The following is a 22,542-nucleotide window of genomic DNA, read 5'->3' as shown; positions in this document are numbered from 1 at the left end:
CTTTGATTTATTTGCCATAGCTTTTTTGCTTTTTTTCTTACTTTATTAGACGTCATTATCTACCTAGAGAGCATGGCTTTCTCTCTCTCTCGCACTGTTCAATTCCCTGGCTTTCTGTTCATGTTAAATTCCCAGACCCAGCAACACCTGAATGCAGTCCCCAGCTGCACAAAGGAAATTGAAAGCAAATGAAAGTTGTCTGACTAGGCAGCATAGCCAGATCCTTTTTTCACCCGTAGAGACTCGCCAGAGAAAGTTGCCAAGCTGTTCAGCCCTGGAGGACTTTGCTGTACACAACTAATCTGGTCTGACCAGCACGGGCTCAGTAGGGCTCAGTGTGGCACAATGAGTCAGATCACCCCATGCTGATACTCTCTTATGAGCCCACTGGCTTTCAATGGCAGTGTTTATACTGCCTTCAGGTCCTCAGTCAAGACTGGTATCCATGTGCTGCCAATAACATCTATGTTTGAGGGTGTGGAGTGATTGCTCCATTAGCTAATTTTTTGCCTGTGACTATGGATCTAAGATCTCAGATCTAAGAAAAAATAAAAGCTCTTAATGTATTGGCATAAGAGTTCAGTCACTCACCTCAAAGAGAATTTTATGTTTGCCAGTAATACCATTTGAAAAAGGTTAATTCAATAAATTTAAGCAATAAATTGTGGTACAAGATCTGAAGTGCTGTGGGCAGCTGGTTAATGTTTAGAAATCAAAACTGTTTAGACTACCTCCATCTAAACAGCTGCTGAGCATGTCTGTTATTTCTGCGTTGGTCTCAGACACCTTACATCAAGTTGTGATAAACAATAATATTCTGCAGTCACACGGGAACAATAATGTTTGAACTGTTCATTTAAAAAGGGAAATTGCTTTGAGAGAAACATATTTTTAAAACAAAGTTCACCACATTACATAACAGAAAAGGTCCACGTTATTTATTTGTCTTCTCACATTAATATTGAATGCTTTTTTAATTGTATTTAATGGAGTTATGGTTTCCTAGTGCTCAGGGAACAGGTTGTTCTTTAAAACATCATCTTCACGCATGAGGCATCAAAGCCATCACAGAACAAGTGATGTAAAGATATTGGCTGACATCATCGGCAGCAGAACGACTTTGCTGATCGCTGGCTATTACTGTGGTGTAAAAAATATAGCAAGACCTTTATCTCAAGAATGCTTTAGACAGTTGTTTTATGGGTCACCTTATTTTCAAGGGCGGCGGTGACAAGCAAGTATGAAAATAATATTTCCATATTAAGTATTGTGCATTTTTTTAAGAATTGGGGAGGCAATGTACCAGTAAGACCTATGCTATTGTAACCCTGTTATTCCTATTCCTAGCATACAGCGTTCATTATTAATAAGGTAAAAAAAAATCTCCTTTTTTTCCCTTCAGCTCTGCAGGTACACATGCTAGTACTCCAATCCTTTCCTATAATGACATTTCAAAGTGCTGTCTGAGGGAGCTTGACTGGTTTAATGTGTTCTAAGCAACCCTATTGCAGAGGTTATGTTTCATAAAGAAAGGTATAGATTCTTCAGGGAAAGCTCCTTGGTCTTGCGTTTCTGTCTGCTGTTTGAATTTGTTACAAAGACGTCAACTCCCATTTCAATCCGTGTTGGAATCTGTAGAAAAGACGTCAACCCTCTTCAGAGTGTGCGCAGAAAGAGTACTGCTTTGCTTTGTTTTTCACTCGCTTTTTTATACATGAACAAAAAACGATTTATCTTCAACCATTTCAATTTAAATTCAATTTATCTTAGGTCAGATTTTGTGTGAATCTTTAGCCAATCTTTAACACCCTATACCAAAGGGCAATGAAAGTGAACATCCAACATTATAGGCATAGGAAGTATTCACCCCCCTTGGACTTTTTCACATTTTGTGTTTCATCCTGAAATTTGTATGCATTAAAATTAGATAATTTTCCTTTGATTTACAAAACTTACTGAACACTTTGAAATGGCAAGAGCATTTGTATTGTGAAACAACAGTTAATGACAAATAAACAACTGCAATGTCTTGTTTAGAGATGTACTGAGTCCCCCCCTGAGTCAGTACTTGGTAGAAGCACCTTTGGTACCAGTTACAGCTGTGAATCTTCTGGGATACCTGGTCTCTTCCAGGTTTGCACATCTGGCAGTCTTCAAATCTTGCCACAGATTCTCAATCAGATTTAAGTCTGGTCTTTGACTGGGCCACTCTATGTCATTCACTTTTTAGTTTTTAAGCCACTCCAGTGTCACTTGGACTATGTGTTGGGGTTCATTGTCCAGCTGAAAGATAAATCTCTATCCCAGTCTTAGATCTTTTCCATAATGTTTTCCTCAAGGATTTTCCAGTATTTAGCTCCATCCATTTTGCTTTCTATTTCCCAGTGCCAGCCACTGCAAAGCATCCCCTTAACATGATGCTGCCACCACCATGCTTCATAGTAGGGATGTGATGTGTTGGATTTGCACCACATGTAACACTTTGCATTTAGACCAAATACTTCAATTGTTTTTTCATCAGACCACCAAATATTTTTCCACATTTGGATGCAAATTCCAAGTGGAAATTTTCATGGGATTTTTTCAGAAATTGCTTATTTCTTGCCACTCTTCCATACAGGCCAGATTTGTGGAAAACCTGACCTATTGTTGCGGCATTGACAGTTTCTCCCATTTCAGCCATGGAGTGCTGTATTTCTTTCAGAGTTGACATTGGCCTCTAGGTGGCTTCTTTGACCAATACCCTTCTTACCCGTCTGTTCAGTTTGAGAGGACGGCTGCTCTAAGCAGATTATGTGTGGTGCCGTATACCTTCCACTTCTTAATAATTGACTTGACTGAGCTCCAAGGGACATTCAATGCCTCTGAAATGTTTTTTCACCCCTCCCCTGATCTGTGCCTTTTCATAACATTGTCCTGGACATGTTACACAGACTTAATCAACTTAATATTGCCACTAATAAAGTCTACTACTAAAAGATTTACTTCTTGGCTGGAGAGGAAATGTACAACATGTAAAAACAAAACAGTGACTTACCACAGTACAATTAAGTAACTAGTCATTTAAAGTATATTTGACTCAATTAATTCTTAAACAACTATGTGAGTATCATTTCTGTTAATGTTTTTGATTAGTACATTTGCTGCAGGTCATCATTTTCTAGGCCCAGGATTTACTGTCTAGACATGATGACACTCCTTTGCACCTACTATATTTTTAAAGACAGATAAAATTATCTCTTGTCTTTTAAAACTTTGTGAATTATATATATATATATATTTGGCTAATAGTTGCAATTAACTTGCTGCAGTTTTACAGATGGAAGCACACTCCATATATTCCTCACATTAAGAAGTCACCTTGGAAAATATGAATCAGAACACTTAGTGAATTTAACAGATGGGTGTAATCAAGAACTGGAAGATTAATCAAGTGGTTATGCAGCGTTTCTTATGTACATGCAAATGATCATGTGACTTTAATTTATAACTTTTACCATTTCTGTCTGCACTCCCATCACCAGAACAGCTTCTTCGTCATCATCTTCACTATTGTCTTGTTCTTCCTCCTCCTCTATTTGTGAATAGACTAATACTTCTACAAACAACAATGACAATTCAAGTCAAAAGTCAAGTCAACTTTAGTTCTTTACATAAGGATTAGAAGTATAGTCTAAAAATAAATTTGTTGAAAATTGTTTATATTTCAATGCTAAATATGAATTTCTGAATGATCATACTTTCTAACCGACAATGAACATTTGAAATGGAAACTGAAATAACCATTTTAGCCTTGTCTTTGTCCTGCATATATAGTCACCTGAGTATTTTACTATGTAGAACTCTACTCTGTCTAGATGATAAATATATATAGAGAGAATAAGGATAAGACTTAGAGCTGTCAATTAAACTTAAACTGAACTGTCTCCAGATGTCTTATTGCAATCGCTCTGTCATATTACGTCAGAAAGATAGCCATGCTTGAACAATCCTGGTAATGTGTCAGCATTCAAATGCACAAAGAGAGTGTGCATGTTCCCCTAAAGGCTTGTTTCAAATCCCAGGTTGGGATAAACCTACTGAGTGAAAATATTTGGATGCCTGCATACTAGCTGCCCTGGGAAAATATTAATGTCTGTGATAATCGGATTAACATTAAATCCTTTTGGGAACCCATCAAAAATCTGCAGCACACAGATAATTATAGGGCTACACATTTGTTCCTTTTATTTGGATGAGTTCTGGTATGTTTATTTTGTTTTACATACTTAGTAGAGTTTGGCTTGGCTTCCTCTCCTGCACTTTGTGTGATTATGGTTGTTTTAGTGTGTGGCACACCTATCACGCAAATATTTTGTTGTAGTTGCTTGTTTATCAAGTTAGTAATTGAACAGAGGATGCTTCCAGGTTAATGTCTCAACAAAGGAAGGAAAATAATGTTATAGTGATTTTAATTACATTCTCCTATCTTCCTAGCTCCATTATTGTACAGGACACAAACATTACCTTTAGAGTAGGAAAACTGAAAGATTGTGACTAATCAAAGGTTGCTCTTCAGATATATTGTTTTCTTTGTATTTGGGACATTGGGTGACTTATGCTGTAATCTATTCAACAATACATTTGCCTACTTTTATCTCTCAGAGAATAGGGTTGTACAAATATACACTCACCTAAAGGATTATTAGGAACACCTGTTCAATTTCTCATTAATGCAATTATCTAACCAACCAATCACATGGCAGTTGCTTCAATGCATTTAGGGTTGTGGTCCTGGTCAAGACAATCTCCTGAACTCCAAACTGAATGTCTGAATGGGAACGAAAGGTGATTTAAGCAATTTTGAGCGTGGCATGGTTGTTGGTGCCAGACGGGCCGGTCTGAGTATTTCACAATCTGCTCAGTTACTGGGATATTCATGCACAACCATTTCTAGGGTTTACAAAGAATGGTGTGAAAAGGGAAAAACATCCAGTATGCGGCAGTCCTGTGGGCGAAAATGCCTTGTTGATGCTAGAGGTCAGAGGAGAATGGGCCGACTGATTCAAGCTGATAGAAGAGCAACTTTGACTGAAATAACCACTCGTTACAACCCAGGTATGCAGTACAACCTTGAGGCGGATGGGCTACAACAGCAGAAGACCCCACCAGGTACCACTCATCTCCACTACAAATAGGAAAAAGAGGCTACAATTTGCACAAGCTCACCAAAATTGGACAGTTGAAGACTGGAAAAATGTTGCCTGGTCTGATGAGTCTCGATTTCTGTTGAGACATTCAGATGGTAGAGTCAGAATTTGGCATAAACAGAATGAGAACATGGATCCATCATGCCTTGTTACCACTGTGCAGGCTGGTGGTGGTGGTGTAATGATGTGGGGGATGTTTTCTTGGCACACTTTAGGCCCCTCAGTGCCAATTGGGCATCGTTTAAATGCCACGGCCTACCTGAGCATTGTTTCTGACCATGTCCATCCCTTTATGACCACCATGTACCCATCCTCTGATGGCTACTTCCAGCAGGATAATGCACCATGTCACAAAGGTCGAATCATTTCAAATTGGTTTCTTGAACATGACAATGAGTTCACTGTACTAAACTGGCCTCCACAGTCACCAGATCTCAACCCAATAGAGCATCTTTGGGATGTGGTGGAACGGGAGCTTCGTGCCCTGGATGTGCATCCCACAAATCTCCATCAACTGCAAGATGCTATCCTATCAATATGGGCCAACATTTCTAAAGAATGCTTTCAGCACCTTGTTGAATCAATGCCACGTAGAATTAAGGCAGTTCTGAAGGCGAAAGGGGGTCAAACACAGTATTAGTATGGTGTTCCTAATAATCCTTTAGGTGAGTGTAGTTTATGGTTATATTAGTTTTATTACAGTGTATACATTCTGTCATTATTTGTGAAGGGCGTGCCGATTGTTGTCTACACCTCACCTAAATAGAATTTATCTTTTTTTCATGCTCAGTTGCCAGTAATTTGCAGGCGTTATCCTTGTAGCTCTCTGCTGGCGCAATTAATGAAATTCCTTTATAACAAGTGCCATCCTATCCCTGATATGCTCCTGTAGCTGAACATCAAACAGCTCGTCTGGTTCTGCAGGTTGGTTTTCTTATTAATAAGAAAAAACAGAAGTTGAATAAACAACATATGTATCCTGTTAAATTCTTTAAATGCTTTGGCATGCTTTTAAAATATATTACATCTGGTGATATAGCCTCTCTGTGAAACAGTCACATTTCCTGTTTATGTATTTGACATGACTCAGACAAGATAAATCCAGTCAATCACTTGTTTTTTCATGTGATCCCTAAAGTACCATAAGGGCTATGAATAATTAATTATTGATCTTTTAAATTGCAGTTATTATATTTATTTATTTATTTCCATCTGTCTGTCTTTGCGTCTATCTTTAAACCATTTTTAAACCGTTGAGGCTCACTTGAATGAGTTTTTTAAAATTATTTTAAATCTTAATTAATACAAAGCATGTGCTGTTCTTCAGATACTCAGCAATTAATCCACTCAATACATATATTCAAAACCAAATTAAATCTGACCTTTCTGCATTGAAATAAGTGCCATTCAGTTTGATTAGAGAGAAAGAATATTTCCATGTTTGCACATAACAAGTTCACTGGAAATCAGTGACAGATGTTTAGATCGCTTGCTGAAGGCAGAACCACAGATGTTCTTTTCTTTTTCAATTACTGAGGATCACTGTTACCTTTCAACCTTTTGGCACTCTTTTTTTTTCTTTTTCTTTTTTGTGTGCGTTTGTGTGTGTGTGTGTGTGTGTGTGTGTGTGTGTGTATATGTGTGCATGATTAGAAAATATAAAGGATGCAGGTTTGATGTTTCTTGGGTTGCCCTGCCAGAACTGCCAGACAAATTAAACCTACAGAGCAGAGATAGCTTCCCAGTCTATGCTCACCACCAACTCTGATTGCATTGATGTTAATGACTGCATTGAATGGGCATAATGAAGAATTGTCTGCTAATGTTATATGTTGTGTGTAGCTCCCAACCAGCTTCTAGGCAAACAACTGGAGACAGCTGTTCCCTCCAATTTAGGATGAAAATTCAGAAACAGCATTAACTTCTTCTCCATCATACAACAACAAATCATCCCTACAATGCTTCCAACAGCTGTCTTCTGAATGCTCATACAGTAACACAATAATTTTAATATTGCAGTGTAGTACTGGTTATTGATTATATTGTACTCTACTAAACCTTGTAAGTGGCCTTCAATAAAGGCGTCTCCCAAATGTACCCATTATGTTAATAACAGAAATAGTTTAAAAAGGTATAGAGTGAGAACAAAGCATACCCTGTCTTACTGTGTATGATCACTGTAAATTAATGCCAAATGTAATATTGGCCACCTAGGCATCTCCGTGCCATCTGTTACAGGACGTGTTGTTTTGATGCACTGAAGCAAGGCTGACCTGGCACCTTTTTGTAATTTTTTTAATGAAACTTTTTTCTTTATGAAAGGGTGGTCTTCTTGTGTAGAGACTGTCATTCCATTTCCTATATCTTGTGCACAGGTTCAGGGTTGGGTTTAGACCACAAGCTCGATAGTATTGACTTCCACTCAGTTTATATGCTTATTTTATTGCATATGCTGCCTTTTGGATCATATTAAATCATTGAATTCAGCATATTCATAAATCATTTGCTGACACTGGTATAAATTTCAGTACTTCCCATTTCCTGCCATATGTTGTACTTACATAATGTTATGCAAATTTTTTGCTGATCTGTTGCTGGTATGTGTTTTTAATACAGAAAGTACTAAACTGTGGTATAAGATTGAACAAGAAACAAAGTTTAAATACTACCCTTGATAAATCAAACTAATTTTATTAATCCATTCAATATATTTTTTTACATATTTATTGCTTACAGTGATATAAGTGAAAATGTCATTTGTTTTGAATTTCGAATATGTAAATGCATTGAATCTTTTTTGTAGAGCTTTAAGAAAGTGGACATGTGACAATACTTTTAATTATGTATGTTGTATTTGCTGAAGTCTTATGAAACAGGATAATGCGGACTGTCAAATACAATTACCCACAATATTCTATTACTTACATAAAATGCTAGAATTTCAATGTGCACTGCTTTATGTAAACTCTATATACAGGCAGATATACAGTACTGTGCAAAAGTTTCAGGCAGGTGTGACAAAATGCTGTAAAGTAAGAATGCTTTCAAAAATAGATTATATTTATCAATTAACTAAATGCAAAGTGAGGGAACAGAAGAAAAATCTACATCAAATCCATATTTGGTGTGACCACCCTTTATCACCACAGTATCAATTCTTCTGGGTTCACTTGCACACAGTTTTTGAAGGAACTCGGCAGGTAGGTCGGCCCAAACATCTTGGAGAACTAACCACAGTTCTTCTGTGGATTTAGGCAGCCTCAGTTGCTTCTCTCTCTTCATGTAATCCCAGACAGGCTCGATTATTATTATTATTATTATTATTATTATTATTATTATTATTATTATTATTATTATTATTATTATTTCTTGGCAGATGGCCTTATCCAGGGCGACTTACAACAGAAGATGATGTTGAGATCAGGGCTCTGTGGGGGCCAAACCATCACTTCCAGGACTCCTTGTTCTTCTTTACGCTGAAGATAGTTCTTAATGACTGTCACTGTATGTTTGCAGTCGTTGTCATGCTGCAGAATAAATTTGGGTCCAATCAGATGCCTCCCTGATGGTATTGCATGATGGATAAGTATCTGCCTGTACTTCTCAGCATTGAGGAGACCATTCATTCTGACCAAATCCCCAACTCCATTTGCAGAAATGCAGCCCCAAACTTGCAAGGAACCTCCACCATGCTTCACTGTTGCCTGCAGACACTCATTCGTGTACCGCTCTCCAGCCCTTCGGTGAACAAACTGCCTTCTGCTACAGCCAAATATTTCACATTTGACTCATCAGTCCAGAGCACCTGCTGCCATTTGCCTGGACCCCAGTTCCTGTGTTTTCGTGCATAGTTGAGTCACTTGGCCTTCGGAGGTATGGCTTTTTGGCCGCAAGTCTTCCATGAAGGCCACTTCTGACCAGACTTCTCCGGATAGTAGATGGGTATACCAGGGTCCCACTGTTTTCTGCCAATTCTGAGCTGATGGACCTGCTGGACATCTTCCTATTGCGAAGGGAAGTAAGCATGATGGGTCTTTCATCTGCTTCAGTAAGTTTCCTTGGCCGACCACTGCGTCTACGGTCCTCAGCATTGCCTGTTTCTTTGTGCTTCTTCAAAAGAGCTTGGACAGCACATCTGGAAACCCCTGTCTGCCTTGAAATGTCTGCCTGGGAGAGACCTTGCTGATGCAGTATAACTACCTTGTGTCTTGTTGCTGTGCTCAGTCTTGCCATGGTGTTTGACTTTGGACAGTCTTGAGCAACCTCACCTTGTTAGCTGAGTTTGGCTGTTCCTCACCCAGTTTTATTTCCTCCTACACAGCTGTTTCTGTTTCAGTTAATGATTGTGTTTCAACCAACATATTTAATTGATGATAATTAGCACCTGTTTGGTATAATTGTTTAAATCATAATCATACACCTGACTATATGCCTACAAAATTCCTGACTTTGTGCAAGTGTACCTAGGAGTATTGATGCTGTTTTGAAAGCAACGGGTGGTCACACCAAATATGGATTTGATATAGATTTTTCTTCTGTTCACTCACTTTGCATTTAGTTAATTGATACAAAAAATCTATTAACATGTCTATTTTTGAAAGCATTCTTACTTTACAGTATTTTTCACACCTGCCAAACCATTTGCACTGTACTGTACATATTTTCCAGCTTACCAAATTCAACATTTGAAGACAGAGAAATCATGTGTAGTTTGTTGCGAAATATTGCACAAGGTTGCTAAGGAATCATTTAAGTCGGTCAGTGGTTGGTGTATTACATTAAAGCAACAGGACATATTAAAATTAAGCATTTTATTTTCTGTCTTTAAGTGATCTTGTCTTTGAGAATTATATGCCTCTAAGTGGTAAACAAATGTCAAGAGTGAAGGTGTTTGATGATAGATTATCACTACTAAGGTGATTGTCATTAGCCAAATATGGAATATGTTCTTGCTTACATTATTAATATGGAATTAATCTAAATTCAATATTTTCTCTGATTGTCCTGACAAAAAAATAATAATAATAACATATGTACAATGGTGTTTATCATGTGCCACTTTTGAATGTACTAGTAATTATATCTATAGGCAATTATCTCAATATATCATTAACACGTGCTTATCTTTTTCCAGGTAATCATATTATATTTTCAGCCGAGCACATTCCGGTGCATTCTTCTAAGATGGGTTCGTCTTCTGGGCTTTGCTACCGTTTACGGAACTGTGACGCTCAAATTGTACAGGTATATCTTAATTTATTATCTGCTCTCATAGCTATGGGGAGTTCTCTAATGGCTTGTGGGTTAATCTGGTAAATCTGAAATAATGATGAGACTATCACTGAAGCACAAAAAGGAAAGTATTTTCTTGTTAATTATTGAAAGACTCCTGCTTGATGAAAATGCTGTCGTTGGCAGCCCTGAAATGAAATAACCCTAAACATTGTGCAGCTCATATTGCAAGAAACCTGCCAAAGCTTTTCGAAGATCAAGTGAAAGAATGAATCCACTTTTTCAAAACATGTCTACAGTATAAGTACAGAGAGTGTGCATGCTGTGGTTATTATCCCTGCCTAACGATACCGGAAAATACTCTGGAAGAGAAGATGTAAGAATGTGGAGAACACAGAAGAGTCTGCAAATGAACATTACATTTAAAAGGCACATAAGGAGAACACATAAACTACTCCTCTAACCTGAAAATCAGTGAGTACTGCAATAATCTGACTAATACAATGTCCTGATGTATCTACATTGGACAGGGATGAATGCAAGTAAAAAGGCAAGGCATGACCTGTCTTCAGACTTCAAAAAAGCACTCCGCTTTATACTGTCTGTTTATTGCTTGAAGCAGCCATGCAAGGATTTTTAGACAATCCATCCATCCAGATATTTCAAAACGCCGTGCCTGTGCCCTGCAACATTAATACACAAAATGTACAGCATCCTTCCTGCAGGGATTAATTGGCCTGTAAAGCAGATTTCCCATTTCATAGTGGCAGCATTGAAATGACACAGTTTCATTGCCGAGAGAAAGAGAGGGAGAAAGGGAGACTGCTAGGAAACAGATTGGATAGCTGAGGAGGGTGCGCAAAGCACAGCACTGCCACTGATGGCAAAATAGCCAATTAAATCTCTCAATGCATTGGAGACACAGCAAGCTTTCTGAAGGTCAAATCATCCAGCCATAAGTTTACCAACACCGTAGAGCAAACAACAACAGCAAACTCCCCACCCCACAAAAAATAAATACAAATGTGAGGGGTTAGTAGTGGGTGGCTAATTCGCTAGCCTTTCATGCTTCTCTACTTTGGAAACTAAGAGACAATCTGAGCTCTGGAGCAAACAACCAGGGTGCAACTGGACAGCCTGTCAGTATTCTTGAGATTATAGTGCAGAAATGGATGGACAATTACACACAAAAATAACTCCCCCTCTTCCTTAGGAGTGACACAGTTAGTTTCCTTGCTTATACAACAGAGACAAAACTTCACTGAAAATAAATGTGGTAAAATATATAAATTACATGGGGACAGAAATGGATGAAGTAGTACCGCAGAAGTTAAAGTATGTATATCATAATCTTCTATCGTGGAATGCTCTAGAAAACTAGGGGGGCGTAGAAACAAGATAATACCAAAGCCCAGGGCACTTAAATTGAGCCAGCTATAATTTATTATGCTTCCTACCAAATCTACCAGATAGGTGGCAGGAAACAAACAATGTGACTCAGGAAATGAAGCTGCAGACCCAAGGGTAATAGGGAAGTAGAAAATGCTTTTGGGAAATGATTAAAAGGGGTCAGGCAACTAGCACAAATTCAGACTGAGAATAATGAGAACTTAGCTTCTTTATTTAAAGGTATGGAAGACAAAAATGTACTACAGGGCTGGTGTCAGGTAGAAGTGTCAAGAAGGACTAATGAAACACTTAATTAAGAAAGCAAGATAAATGTATTAAAAAACTCATCTCAACTGAAACAGGGCCACTAGGTTGAAGTTAGCACCTGCAAAGATCAATATTGGATAGACCCCTTGTTAAAAAATACTAGAGAAACTTTATCAATTTAATGTATTTATATGTCAGATATAAATTTATATGAAAGGATCACTTAGACTGGTATTATGAAGATTAAGATTTGCATGCTGTAGGATTGATTGTGGTGAATTTCAGGCCTGCAATAGATTTGCTGTAGACACTTCATTTAATTGTATACATGGAGAAGAAATACTCACAAAAAGGCAGAATATAGAGATTGCACTGCAAAACCAAACAAATCACAAAAAATGATGTGAATTAATTCAATTTACAATGAGAAAGACATTGCATTGCATCAATGGCACCCTCAGGTTGATGGGGATAAGAAATCCTGCTTCACCTGACATCAACTGTAGACTTGGCAACTGTCTCTAATGGATGAACCCAGACGCACCAGTGGGATCTCTGTTCATCATACAGAGACTTATCCACTTCCTGTGTGCACTGTAGAGGGAAAAGGTGTTGACACATCTGAGAGGGGTTGATATATATGTATATAAATGTACATTTGTGTGTAGAGGTTATGATATAAAATATGAGTAGTGAGTATAATAATGAATCAAGTGCTAATTATGTTAAAGATGTAAGATTTGCAATCCTTTTAAGTTTTAGTCTCCCATCACTTCTACACACAGCTTGAGCAGGGCGAACAGTGTGTGGCAGGTTTGCGTTGCTGCCGATGCCTGGCTGCAGATGTGCTCTTTTTGGAATGTTGCAGAGTTCTAAAGGTGTTCCTGTCCCGAACAGCCCAGAGGATTCCCTACCTGACAAGCTGGCGGGTGCTCAGGATGTTGGGCATCATTCTGCTCATAGTGTGCTGGTTTCTCATCGCCTGGACCTCGGCGGTCTGTCAGAACATGGACAGAAATATCTCCCTCATTGATGTGGGGTTCACCCCAGATGGCTTGCAATTCAGTATGTGTCTGCTGGACCGCTGGGACTACATGATGGCTATTGGTAGGTTTTGTGGTTTATTTTTGTTCCTGTTTACAACTCATTGAAGAAACAACAAAAATGTGTGTTTTATATATAGTATTTTATGTGTGTATGGTTTCTTACGTGCCATGAAAACAAGAGGAGCAAAAGCTCTTTTATAGATTTTAGGTAAAAGGTAAAAACCATAAATAAAATCCCCCAGAACATAAACAAATACATGATGAACATTTGATAAAATACTCCCCTTTGGTGTTCTGTCACACTGAAATACATATACTTTCCTTGATTCGAGTATTAGCTCTAGGAGGGTTCATACTACATGCATTGTTATATAATTTCTTCTATCTTTTATTGGTACAATTTGTATATGTCTGCCTCTGGTAAACTTCAGAATGCGTTGGCTAGCAAATTCTTGATCTTGGTATCAGGTTTAGGTGTATTATAAATTGACTTGCATTGCCCCAGAACTCTTGTCGCAGAACTATTAATAAAGTACTAAGCGTTATCTAAATCTGTCAGGGATTAATTGGTTCCCTGTTGGGAGTTGCCAAGGCATCAGTAGGGAGCAGACAATTTATTACACCAGCTCATAACACATTTAGAGAGATCTGATTGCTCATATGTCTGTCACTTACTTGTAAAAATCTGCCCTTTAAATAGGAGCAGTAGTTATGAAACCTGGAAATAGTTATCAGGCATCATCAATTTTCCTGTTTCGTAAAACTATTGCAGTGAGGTTTACCTGTAAGTCATTTGTGCCTCCCGGCACATTATTATTATTATTATTATTATTATTATTATTATTATTATTATTATTATTATTATTATTATTACTTAGTTTAACTTGAAACCTTAAGTATTGATCATTAGTGATTATTGATATTTTACATATGAAAGTTACTAATATTATAGAAATACTGAAATATTTTGCTGAGCAGGAAAATAAATACACATTTTTAAAAACCTTCATGTCATTCCTTTATAAACAACACATTTTAAAGCATGTAATACAGTAACAAACACACCAGTGATTTTGAAGAAATTGTGTTCAGAGTTTCAAGAACAAATAATCATTTAATGTTTCTGGAGAAGATAGGAAAATTAGTGCGGTAGAAGACACTTTTACTGACAACCCTGTAAAAGGACATCTCAGGTCATTGACTAGATAAAGGGTTAGAAATATCCACATCTTCCTTTTCCAAAAGACAGTAAGGATTTGAATAGGTATGGTTCCTTGATTTCAGAGACAACTATATTATTTTCATCCTAAATAATTTACTCCTATAATTTGAAAATAAATAAACCAACAACCAAAACATAGCAAACAAACAAACGCAAATTGGCACACATTTGTAGTGTCCTGTACATTTCTAAAACCCTACCAAAATAATAACTAATGAAGCATATTCTAGGTATATTCCCAATGACATGTGACAAACCCTGCATTTCACAAAAAAGGAAACCAAACAAAGCATGTATATTCTTATATAGATTTTCAACTGTTTTTTCTGAATTATCAAACACAGACGTTCTGTGACATTTGCATTGTGCCTCGAAAGCAGGCAGAATTAAACCGATTTATATTTATTTAATCATTGTAAGCTGATTTTAAAATGAATGAATACATTATAATGACTGTCCACTCAGGAATTGCTGTTTGTCATATAAGCAAGGGAGCATTCTCAACTAATTATTTTGTGTAGAATTTAAGCAAAGAACCGGCAACTTCTTGGTTCAGGTGACATGATCTGTACAGTACTGAGATAGGATGTTTGGAGCAGTTGTTCAAACCCTGAATTTGGAGTCAGCTGTTACAGCAGTAGGTCACCAATCATTCACTGTTACAGGGACTAAGCATCTTGTGGGTCAGAATAATGCATGAAGAAGGGCCTCTAAACCCTTTTTCAAATGCTGAGTGGTTTAATTTAGTGAAAGAATCGGACAGGTCAGACAGTCCCATCGATACGTTACCAATAACTGCTTTAACTGATCTTGAATATGAGGTACCCTCACTAGTTAAGCAAATGAGAGTAGCGATCCCATTAGCACTCTTGCTACTAGACATATAACCCCAGGGATGTGTCAAACCTATGCTGATGTAACCCTTACCAAACTCATAACAAATTCTGCCCAGGACCAGATTCAGATGTGAAGATGATTTTCAAGGGACATATCCTTAATATACAATAGTTTGGTGCATACTTACTCAAGACTAGAGGATTCCATTGCTGAACCGGTCTTTTTAGTGTGTTTTGCACCGTTTATATGTGTTATTTAAAAGGAAATGGTGTATACATTTAGAGTAATATGCAATAAACCTCTCCTGGCAACCTACGTGGCAATAGTGATTGGAGTTTTAAATGTGAAAAAGAACAATTATATTGAATTCAGTATCTGAAGTCAGTTACTGCATTATAAAGCTGACAGCCAGGAAACGACTGTGGGAAATGTCAAAACATGTCAGAGTGTTATAAAATATGAATGTCTTACATTTGTAATTTTCCCAGGAGAAGAATATATGTTTTCCAAAATCGGACAACATGCAGAATTACTGTTTTTTAATTTGGGGTTTTCATTGAATTAAACTGATTTTTATATATTACAGAAAACAGGCTGGCTGTCAACCCATGTTCTGTTTGTGTTTTCCCAAACAGCTGAATTTCTTTTCCTCTTGTGGGGAGTGTATCTCTGCTATGCCGTGCGGACAGTGCCATCAGCATTTCATGAACCACGCTATATGGCCGTTGCAGTCCATAATGAACTCATTATCTCTGCAATATTCCATATCATTAGGTAAGCAATCTGCAGACATTTTTTATTAATGGAGCAAGAAAGAAACAAACAAGCATTTAACCTCTTGTTGTATATACAGCTAGTAAATGTTGTTGTTTGTTTGTTTTTTAAGTGGTCAAAGAAAGAAACCATGCAAAAATGTATATGTGGATTCACATTTTGTAGCGCTATCTTGTTTTGCTATGTATAAAACAAGACTTCAAAAAAATCTGCAGATTTCTATTTTATCTTTAGCATGCCAAATTGGGACATCAGTGCTTTTAGTGGACGTTCTCGATACACCCTCTTCAAAACTCTCCAGCAGTACCCATTGCTCCGGTGTTTCATCAGTCCTTTGACGAGACTGCACGCCCCTCACCCTGCAGCCCGCAGTTAATATACTCTACTGCAGTAACACATTGCCTTTATATTTAGTTATCCTTGAGGCAAGGAACAACAAGGCAATAGATTTATTTTTCAAGTCATGGAAGGAGCTGTTAGTGTGATTAGAGAAGTTGCTGATATTCCTGGAGAGTTTTGGAGTGGGCGGATCAGAAACCCACGCTTACAGTCATGCACCTGATTAGCATGTACCCTGAGCTTCCCCAGGTCCTCACTGCCATTGAGCCTCAGTTTTCTGAACCTAACCATAAGCATAGCCTACTAGTGTTCATGTGCTACTGAAAGGGAAGTGATTTCCTTTTTACCTTTTCTTGGCATGAAGCTTAACTAAGTTTTCAGGTTTAGTTAATTCAGAAATGAATAGGTGGCGATAACTGAGGCTGGGATTTCAGCTTGTCAGACACCTCTATTACCATAAGTTGAGTAAGTAATAGTATAGTATAGTTTAGTATAGTAAAATATATCTATATATTTATATATTATATATATACTATATATATAGTAAAGTATATCCCACCTGTAGGATTCTGAATTCTGAATGAGTGTAAAGAAAATAAACCAGGTTAGTGCTTGACCAGATAAAAGCTTTGTCTCAGGGCTAAAGTTCACTACTCCCCACCCTTACCTACAACACTATTGCGTGGCCTGGAGTTATTTTGTAGCAGGACTCCATGTGATATTAATTTTAAACAAGCAAAGTTGTCTCTTGGACTAAAAGTACAGATATGTTCTTTCTGAGCTTTCTTCTCAACCTGCTTGAAACGGCCATGGAAGGGATCTGTAAGAACATTATGTCTTTGATGATATGAAAAACCAAAGCATATGTGAGCTATGGGATGAATATTCTAGCATTAAATGTTCAAATACAAGATATAAGACAAAACAGCCCACTTCTTTACCTGCACACCAAGATAGCATCTTATACTTTACAATACTGCTCCTTTCTACAGCCCTCCATTATAGTGCAACCCAACATGTCCATTCCCACCACTTCCTTGTCCCCCAGCATGCAACATTATGCCATGGATTAGTACAGTAGCAGACCTCCATCAATTACAATATTGTGCTATTCAGCTGACATTTGAAAATGTATTCCCAGTTGGTAATGACATAATTGGAATTTAGTCCAGATCAGATTGACCAGTAATTAGACTTGCCTTCTGGATCCATATTTTGACACAGCTCAGATATTTTTAACCACTGATAATTACCTTTTAATGAAAACAGAAATGAGAATATAAATTGTTTGTGGTTACGTCAATAGATATACTTTTCCTGTTATTAAGGGTGTAAATTATTTTTATGGTTATTTTAAAATGAGAATTAAATATGTACAGACACACAGTCTTTTGCTGTATAAATACATGCACATTAATAGATAGTTACCAGAAAATAATTCCATCCAGGGATTCTGTATCATTGTCGTCATCATCAGCCTTTATTGATCCACGGCTGGGTGCAGGCCTCCCAAGATGTTTCTACTGGTTTCAGTGTACAGTGTCTCTTTTCCAGGTCACACCAGCCAAGCTTGTTTTATCTTCCCATCTTTTATGTGGTCTTCTTCAATCTGTTCTTGCAACATGTCCGGCCCATTTTAACATTTTCACCCTTTCAATGATGTCACATACTTCTGTTTGTACTCTGATGATATATACACTGAGTGGCCACTTTATTAGATACATTTATTAGGTCCACCCATCTGCATGAAACAGCAGGGACCGGGATTCATCAGACCAGGCGATGTTTTTCCAATCCTCCATTGTCCAGTGTTTGTGTTGCTTAGCCCACTGCAACTGCAGTTTCTTGTATTTCACCGACAGGAGTGGAACTTGGTTAGGTTGTTGGCTGCCATATACATGTCCGTGACACGATACAACGAGTTGTGCGTTCTGATATACCTCTTTTGCACCATTCTTGTACTCGGCTGTTATTTGACTGACTGTTGCTGTGTCAACCCCTGTCGGCCTCTTTCATCAAAAAGCTGTTTCCGACCACAGGACCGCCGTTGCCTGAATGTTGTTTGAGTGGTGGACCACTCTCGATGCACCTGTGACTTGTGTGAAAACCCCAGCAGGGTGGCTATTTCTGACTCATACTGGCGCGTCTGGTGCCGACTATGATGCCCTGTTCAAAGTTGCTTAAATCTTTTGTCTTGCCTATTCACCCTCTCAATTGCACCCACACAGCATCCCTAGGTACCTGCTTACCTGCTTTACATTGCATAGTCTGAACACATGATGCTGTCACTGACTGTGCAGTCTATTTCATGAATAGGATAGGTGGACCTAATAAAGTGGCCACTCAGTGTATATAATCAATACTGAATTCATTTTGTAAGTTTGACTTGCCACCACACAGCATCATCAACAGCAACATACATGAAAAAAGGCCTTTTAGCTCTCACAGGAATGTCTTGTCATTTAATATTTTTTGCCTGATTCTCAAAGGTAAGTGATTGACAGGGACACATACAAAAAACAAACAAAACAAAAAAAAATATATATATATACACTCACCTAAAGGATTATTAGGAACACCTGTTCAATTTCTCATTAATGCAATTATCTAACCAACCAATCACATGGCAGTTGCTTCAATGCATTTAGGGGTGTGGTCCTGGTCAAGACAATCTCCTGAACTCCAAACTGAATGTCTGAATGGGAAAGAAAGGTGATTTAAGCAATTTTGAGCGTGGCATGGTTGTTGGTGCCAGACGGGCCGGACTGAGTATTTCACAATCTGCTCAGTTACTGGGATTTTCACGCACAACCATTTCTAGGGTTTACAAAGAATGGTGTGAAAAGGGAAAAACATCCAGTATGCGGCAGTCCTGTGGGCGAAAATGACTTGTTGATGCTAGAGGTCAGAGGAGAATGGGCCGACTGATTCAAGCTGATAGAAGAGCAACTTTGACTGAAATAACCACTCGTTACAACCGAGGTATGCAGCAAAGCATTTGTGAAGCCACAACACGTACAACCTTGAGGCGGATGGGCTACAACAGCAGAAGACCCCACTGGGTACCACTCATCTCCACTACAAATAGGAAAAAGAGGCTACAATTTGCACAAGCTCACCAAAATTGGACAGTTGAAGACTGGAAAAATGTTGCCTGGTCTGATGAGTCTCGATTTCTCTTGAGACATTCAGATGGTAGAGTCAGAATTTGGCGTAAACAGAATGAGAACATGGATCCATCATGCCTTGTTACCACTGTGCAGGCTGGTGGTGGTGGTGTAATGGTGTGGGGGATGTTTTCTTGGCACACTTTAGGCCCCTTAGTGCCAATTGGGCATCGTTTAAATGCCACGGCCTACCTGAGCATTGTTTCTGACCATGTCCATCCCTTTATGACCACCATGTACCCATCCTCTGATGGCTACTTCCAGCAGGATAATGCACCATGTCACAAAGGTCGAATCATTTCAAATTGGTTTCTTGAACATGACAATGAGTTCACTGTACTAAACTGGCTCCCCACAGTCACCAGATCCCAACCCAATAAAGCATCTTTGGGATGTGGTGGAATGGGAGCTTCGTGCCCTGGATGTGCATCCCACAAATCTCCATCAACTGCAAGATGCTATCCTATCAATATGGGCCAACATTTCTAAAGAATGCTTTCTGCACCTTGTTGAATCAATGCCACGTAGAATTAAGGCAGTTCTGAAGGCGAAAGGGGGTCAAACACAGTATTAGTATGGTGTTCCTAATAATCCTTTAGGTGAGTGTATGTGTGTATGTCTTTTGGCTGGCTGTTGTTGGGGGGTTTCTGTAGTGTGCCTTTGCACACAAAAAAAGACAATTTGACATTACAATATTGTTCATGATGCAAATATATACAGTCATCGTGATCTACTTTTGATTTGATTTTACTACAATTACCTGAACTGCTAATTAGTTCAGTTCCCATAAACAGTCATGATGGATCCTGCAAAGTCAAATTTCATGCACATAAGCCAAAAGTAGGGAAAATACATTGACACAGACCACAGGGACATTGCAGGTACATTGTTGTATTTTTTACAATACGTTATACACTTATTTTCGTAGTAATCTCTTTAAAATGTATAATATGAGCAGAGTGCCACAGTGTGAGGAATCAAGCAGCACAGTTCTTATAATTTATACAGTTGACTGTGGAAATAATGTGCACCCAGAAAATGTAGAGCACAAGAGTTTGGAAGTTAAAACTACAAGCAAAGGGTAAATAGGTAATATTTTAAATCTGGGCAGGTTTTATGATATATTCATATGTGCTACAATACTTCCTCCTTTACATTATTTAATGATGACTATAAAAAACACAAGATGAACAATGGAATTTTTACTTTCAACTCAAAGATTTTTGAACTGTGCTGTGTAATTACATATTGCCCCTATAAATACTCCATGTTTTTCATGAACTCTTAATGCGTTTTCTTTAGTGTAAGTCAATTTATAAAAATCATAACACCCCCCTCCAAAAAATGAATACCTTTTTAGTTTTGAGTGCAAGATAAACAAACAAGACAATCCTATTTTAAAACTGTGTACAAGGGCAAAAGAAATGGCATGTTGGGATCAGTATACGCACATGCTTTGCAACCTGCTATCTGTGGGCAGCTTATGGCCCTTGGAAATCTATTTTGTAAATTTAAGCAAGGCTTAAATATTTTCGGTATTTAACATATTGGGTTCCTTATGACTCCCAGGTATACACTTCACTGAGCTGATTATAGGAAGTCACTAACAATGTTTTAAATTGCTTATCAAATAAAACTGATAAATAGTCAAATATGAGTACATAAAACAGCCTTCCAACTATACGTTTAAAAAAACCTTTTAGAAATACATTCCAAAATGCCACACAATACAAATAAAAAAGAACAACCTATCATTCAAATAATGATACCTTACGTTCATTTAAATGTTTTAAGTGATCTATAATCAATGTTGATGTATAATACGGGGTTAATACTTGGGTTAAGAATACACTTCTATTTAAATTGTTTGTACTTCTACAATATTTTTAAATTATTATTGGTAATGCTTCTGTTTATATCACCTGGATTGTGTTACTTGTTCTATTCATTATTTTATCAGCCGTAAGTGTATCGGATACCTTATTACTTTTATTTTGTACCTTCAGGTTTACTCTTGCATCGAGCCTTCACCCAGACTGGATGCTGATGCTGTTCTTTGCACATGCACACCTGACTGTGACCATGACTCTGGGTCTGCTCCTCATTCCGAAGGTATTGTCCCTTAGTATCCTTTTGGTTTTTCCTTTTGTTGATTCCTTTTTTTGCATTTTCTTTTTCTTTTAATTGATGTTCTCCGGCGCCGAAATAAAGCTAGTAAAGCTCATGTGCAGGACATGCATCATCCACCTGGAGCACACGAAGCCTATGACAAATCATTAAATACTTAGCTAGGCCATGCCTTTTTGCTGTTGATAAACCTGGTGCTAATGTGATACTTTTTCCTTATCAGTTCCTGTTTGCAGGGACCAACCCAAGGGATGACATTGCCACAGACGCATATGAAGATGAGCTCGATTTAGGTCGGTCTGGGTCCTATCTGAACAGCAGTATAACATCAGCCTGGAGCGAGCACAGCCTGGATCCTGATGATATTCGGGTAGATTAATTTGTTTTGTAACTTGTTGCATTCTGCCAAATGCATTTTGTAAAAACAAATTACATGGCTATTAACCATTATATAAAAGACACTGAGCAATGCCAGTTTGGTTTTTTATTGCAGACACCAGACGAAATGGGCCAGTTCAGTTCTAGTAATGGCTGTGGTGTAAGGTCATGCGACAGTCTTTGGGAAAAACGTACCAATGTGAGCAGAGGTTTTGTTATTTGTTAGAGCTGAAGAAGTCTCTCATGCTAAATTGAATGGGATAACTCATCTGTGGCAAGACCTATTTATCAAGAACAGATAGATAGGATCTGCAAATAAACTTTGCTCAAGACAGCTGCCACACCATTCATTTGACTGGGTGTATTACTGTGCAATTGCATTACCTTTATATCAAAAACTCTTATGTACAGAGGCTTTTTTCAGATCTAACAATAAAACATGATCTATTTAATTATTTAAACTGTCCTTGACAGAAGCAGTCTCGTCTGTTATTTATGTCAAAGTGCATGCTATCTTGTATTTAGCTCTGTCCGTAGCTGCATGTTTTAACTCTGTAGTGCATGTTCTACGTGCA

At 37.9% G+C, this 22,542-nt stretch overlaps 1 protein-coding gene across 1 annotated transcript in view; it reads left to right on the top strand.

The window, feature by feature from the left end:
* Positions 1 to 22,542, top strand: part of gpr158a (G protein-coupled receptor 158a) — a 93,858-nt gene that overhangs the window by 68,728 nt on the left and 2,588 nt on the right. The window contains exons 6-11 of the mRNA XM_066718156.1: positions 10,324 to 10,433; positions 12,946 to 13,184; positions 15,818 to 15,956; positions 21,469 to 21,574; positions 21,813 to 21,959; positions 22,083 to 22,166. Of these exons, the coding sequence (XP_066574253.1) occupies positions 10,324 to 10,433; positions 12,946 to 13,184; positions 15,818 to 15,956; positions 21,469 to 21,574; positions 21,813 to 21,959; positions 22,083 to 22,166 (825 nt within the window). The remainder of the gene's footprint in view (positions 1 to 10,323; positions 10,434 to 12,945; positions 13,185 to 15,817; positions 15,957 to 21,468; positions 21,575 to 21,812; positions 21,960 to 22,082; positions 22,167 to 22,542) is intronic.

This window comes from Amia ocellicauda, chromosome 2 (assembly GCF_036373705.1).
Source record: "Amia ocellicauda isolate fAmiCal2 chromosome 2, fAmiCal2.hap1, whole genome shotgun sequence".
Taxonomy (NCBI): Eukaryota; Metazoa; Chordata; class Actinopteri; order Amiiformes; family Amiidae; genus Amia; species Amia ocellicauda.
This window is presented reverse-complemented; position numbering and strand designations above follow the sequence as displayed.